Here is a 5,006-nt window from a genome sequence, read left to right on the forward strand (position 1 = left end):
TTCTTCTCGCGGTAACACGCCAAGTGGCGTGTATGTGTACGTCCGCTGTGTACAGCGTAGACATCCACGCGGGGAGCTCAAAATGCGTACAGATAACACGCCACTTGGCTTAAGAAAGTGGGCGTGTATGTTTACAGGAAGTCATGCTATCACGTCAGCGTGTCTGCACCGCCCTCTCTCTCCCCTTTCATGCTGTGCTGGTGATTAAAGGCAAAAATGCCCCCCCCCCCCCCCAAATGTTTAGAACGCCAACAAACAGGAGTCCACGTTGTCGCTTTTTTCTCTCTCCACATTTTGGAGCTTTTTTTACAACGTTTTTGTTGCTTTTTACTATCTGAGCAGCTTTGTATGAGAGACTTTTATATAATCTGCCAAACAGAAAATATTTTGTATTATTAACTGCAGCTACACACTAAACTGGGGTTTAGTAATTAAGGGGCAAAGTCTGTGTAATGAGCTGCCAGAACCTTTTCTGTTATTTTAGGGATTTCTTTCTTAGTGTAGTTTTGTAACCAGCAGCGAGTTCTTCATGCGATACAGAAAGCTGACATGTTGTGTATTTAAAAAGGTTATTTAAAAGTATTGATGTGTCAACGGTTCAGAAGTCTTCCTCAAGTTTCCAAAACTTGACGCACCGACCGAGATGCAAGACTTCCTGACTTTCCTTGAACGCAGCATTAGCACCCTGGCCTGCACTTCATCAACGTCGTCATTTCTTGGCGTCTCTCGTGCAAAAAAATAACATCCAGGGTCTTACTTTAGCCTATTGCTCGCATCATTCAGGGCTCCTACTTTTGGTGCTTTCGTAGTTTTTAAACCCTTCAGCTGATTGACGGGGAGTGAAAACCCAACAATCTCAAATATCTTATCATAATGATGAATGAATAATATTAACATGAGCAGTTGGCTTTCTCAATTCAATGTAATTGGCAAGCAAAGAAAAACATTTCTTCAGTCCAAATTGTTGCCAAAAAATTCACCAGAATGCAGGAAATTAAGTGTTCGATGCCCCAAAACTTCCTGGACCCCCCCCGCAGTTATAATCAGTGGTATAGTCCAAGTGATACGCAGTATACCCACTAAGAAAGCTCCAGGATTTCCATATACCCACTTAAACATGCCCAATGACACGCAACAACATACTTTCTATTATATTTTTGATATATTTAGAACTGTCGTCTATGTTTTTCGTCTTCACATAGGCTACATAAAGGGATTTCCACCGTAAACTGGTGCGTAAAAGTGCATCCGAATACAGGAAATGAAGTCGTTGATGCTCAAAACTTCCTTGGGGGAGGACACCCAGACCCCCAAAGTCGGTCGTCAACACTTCCGAGATTTAGCTTTGTCTAAACTCAGAGACTCGTCTATCTTCTCCCACCGGGTAGTTCACGGATTATAATCCCACAAATGGACACGGATATCAGAGAGTTAAGGATTAAGGAACACATGTATCCCGAAAAGGTGACTTCATTCTCTTTTGGAGGGGGTAACCGTGAAAGTAACATCTGAAATGTGTAATACAGAGAACCAGGAAGTGCATTAAAAGGAAAAGTATTTTTATACACAGTAATACACAGTATTCAGGACAGTATATTCATGTCCTGAATACAGAAACCGAGAGGGATCACGGTGGGGTAGTATTGCCTAAACGGGCTCCAATTTGTTGCTCAAGTGAAATGGAAACTTGTTATATTTTAACTTCGGAAAACAGAGTTGCAGCTGTTCGCCGTTAACCGTACCCAACAATGAGATCATTTTTTGTGGCGTTTGCTTTCTCTAAAAGGATCAGGTGACCTTTTCTGCACAGATTCTGAGCCTCTAACAGCCTGTAGTAGCTTCACATTCAGGGTGCACAACATATCGTTTATCGGGAGATCAACTTGTGCAATAAACACGTTGCAAAATGGCTGCGACATATTTTGGAGTAAGTTGAAAGGGACCATCAGTAGAAACTGCACTTTAAGTCACTTTTTTTTAAAATGGAGCTTTTTCTGTTCAATTAAATGTTCAATAACATAATGTTGGAAATCATTTCCTTTCATTTGTTTTAATTCAACAATCAGTTTGCTGTATTTTAGCAGAATACTGAGCAGAAAGGCAGGAGTGAGTACACTTTCAACATCTTGTTTAGCCTATTTATCGCAAGTAATATCAGTTTCAAATGGCATATTATCCCTCATATCGTGCAGACCTGATTAAGAGAGACCCTTTATTTTAGGGCTGTGCAATTAATCGAAATTTCAATCGCGATATTACGATTTCAGCTCCAGATGATCAAAGACAGAGAAATCGAGAAAAACTATTATTTTGCACATTACGTTATCAAGTAAACTGTTATTTTGTCTTGTGATCTGAATTAAAAAAATAATAATAATAATTCAAACCGGCAAAGTATGAAGGGAAATGTCACTGTTCGAGGTGTTTTTCTTTTTAGGTTCAATATTTTGCAACAGCTTTCCAAAAGTCAGTGAGTTATCGTGTTAAATAATCTTGATTTAAATATCAACCAAAATAATCGTGATTATGATATTTTCCATAATCGAGCAGCCCTACTTCATTCAGCCTAGTGTTGTCAAACCAAGTCCAAAAGCCCCGGCCTTGTGCCACTACAGGCCGGGTGCATATAAACCAGCCCATGCAGCCGGAGAAAAGAAGACATGTTGAGGGTGCAGGTGAGTCTGTCAGAGGGTATCAGAGGCAGACCTCCGGGCCCGGGTACGGCTCCCCTCCGCACCAGAACTCCGGAGGCTGCGAGATCTCCACCAGCCAGACCTCCTTCTGCTCTGTGTTTTTAACCTCCGCTTCTGTCAGCACCTTGTAGTAGTGACAGTCTCTGCCGTCGTCCGGGTCGTACGGTGGGGCCAGGATGTCCATGAACGCCGTCGGGCCGTCCACAGCGTCTATCTGGTGCAGGTTGTCCCGGTCCGGGGAGAGCACGCACGGGCCGCTCTCCTCCGTGTAGACTTCCGTGGAGCGGAGCAGGGAGCGCCGCAGCGCGCCCTTCTGCGCCGGGGGAAGCGGAGGCGCTGCCGGCGTGCCGCCCTGCCGCTCCAGCCGGTCAAAGCAGCTGATCCGGACCTTACCGTACATAACTTTGAGCATGCCGTGCATTCCCGGGTGGTCGTGCAACGGGATGGAGGCGCCGCTCTTCAGCAGAAACACCCCCATGCTGAACTGGTCCGTCTCGCAAATGTGCATGTAGGTGACAGGAGGCCCGCGGAGCGGAGGGGACACGTTGTTGTCGGCACGTCGAGGCACGAGCTTCAGGTCAGCCGCTCGCACTTCCGTCATCAGGCTCTTCAGTTGGCTTCGGTTCTCCAGGAAAGATTTACCGGCCTCTTCGCCGACCCGGGGCGGACTCCTGAAGGTGAGGAGAGCCTGCCGAGCTATTCTCTGAACGATGGAGGTCATGTTGCTGTCACCTGTCATCATACCGGAGCGAGGAACGGACCGTGCAGCCCCCGGTCTTCTCTCTCCGCTTGTCGCTTGTTAGCGGTAGCTGTTGAGCTAGCGTCAAAGATCGTCTGTTAACAGGCTGACTGACTCCGCACACAATCGTCTTCAGGCCTTCGGACTGTTGTAGTATAATCTTTTTTGTTTGTATTCCTGATTTCAACAAAAAAATAAAAATGTTCGTCACTAGGAGTATGACAAATCCATCAGTGCCAATTTAAAAAACAGTTCAGCCGAGAAATAAAACAACTTGTACTTACAAAAATAAAAATAAAATACTAAATTGTAATCACAGAAGAGGACTAGGGCCACATGTGAAAAAATGTATTTGAGTTCTGAGAATAAAGTCAGAATTATGACATGTTTTCACGTTTTGCCCTAATCCTCTTCTCTAGGCCTAATTAATGAATTACAGCTCTTACAGAGATATCCTGGACTGTGCGTTATCCTCGTTATTGTCAAATAAACTAAATTAAAATGAGAAACAGAATAATATATGTCAACTAAAGCTTGAATAACAATAATAGTTTCTGTACTCGGTCAAAAATAAACCAAATGTCCATTTGTTTCACAAACAACTTATATGTCATTATGACTTTAACAAAAAAAGTGGAAATACATGTTAATGTAAAACATGTGTAAATATACTTATATACTACAAAAAAATGAGAGTGAATTAATCAAATATATTAAGTTTCCCCCCACAACACAACCACATAATAATGTGTCCGATTCCGAAATGATGTCGGAGTGAGACCTCACCTCTTTGTTCTTCTCTTTGGTCCGCTCACAACACCACGTTCATTGCCCGCTTTAACTGCCTGCTTTCTGCCCCTTCACGTATTCATTCATTCGTGTTTTTTGTGTGCTAATGAACACGTGAATTTGCACGTAGAAAAGCAATACAACAAATACACGAAGATACAACTCTGCGGAGGTAACTTTCAGACAGCATTTGACTAACGAGCGGTCAGTCTTATGGACTTCTGGGCCCCATTTGTGAATAACTGTCAAACACGTCCGCACCAGACAGCGCTTTATCAGTTTACACGTCGTGCATTGTGGGACATGTAGTCGGACGGCTATCAATATTGTGTTCACTGACACAAATAATGTTTCGTTATAATATTAAGAAAATAAAGTTGTTGTTTTTGTCACATTGCTTCTTATGACCAAGATATTTTCATTTTTAAGGATTAAATTACTTTTAAATCAAACTAACTGCCAAAACAATGCACTACAATACCCAACATGCCTTAGAATATTTAACTTTGAATGATCTTTTGCTCCCAGTCAATCATACATACCGCCAACATAGGGGAATGTCGTTATTACTGCAATGACAACGGACAGTTATTTTTTTATTTATTTAAATGTTCTGCCATCTCATGGCCCTTCCCCTTGTGGGATTATAAACATTATATATGTTTATAGTACAACAACATACACTGTAAAGTGTTAGCCTACGTGAAATGTAGGCAGTTGTTTGCTAACATGATAAAGAAATTGTTAGCTAAAAGATGGATAAACAGTGGAAATAGCTAGCTAAA

The 5,006-nt window shown here is 42.5% G+C and overlaps 1 protein-coding gene across 1 annotated transcript; it reads right to left on the reverse strand.

The window, feature by feature from the left end:
• Positions 1 to 240: 240 nt before the first annotated feature.
• adob (2-aminoethanethiol (cysteamine) dioxygenase b) lies at positions 241 to 4,480 on the reverse strand. Its single transcript, XM_078273520.1, has 2 exons — positions 4,219 to 4,480; positions 241 to 3,609 (listed from the first exon to the last, which is right to left on the reverse strand). The coding sequence occupies exon 2, from the start codon at positions 3,433 to 3,435 to the stop codon at positions 2,695 to 2,697; it is 741 nt and encodes a 246-aa protein (XP_078129646.1). The 5' UTR covers positions 3,436 to 3,609; positions 4,219 to 4,480; the 3' UTR covers positions 241 to 2,694.
• Between the last annotated feature and the right edge of the window lie 526 nt (positions 4,481 to 5,006).

This window comes from Sander vitreus, chromosome 17 (genome assembly GCF_031162955.1).
Source record: "Sander vitreus isolate 19-12246 chromosome 17, sanVit1, whole genome shotgun sequence".
NCBI lineage: Eukaryota > Metazoa > Chordata > Actinopteri > Perciformes > Percidae > Sander > Sander vitreus.

Excerpts from the sequence above, each read along its gene's own strand:
- adob (XM_078273520.1), bottom strand. The coding sequence starts at position 3,435 with ATGATGACAGGTGACAGCAACATGACCTCCATCGTTCAGAGAATAGCT.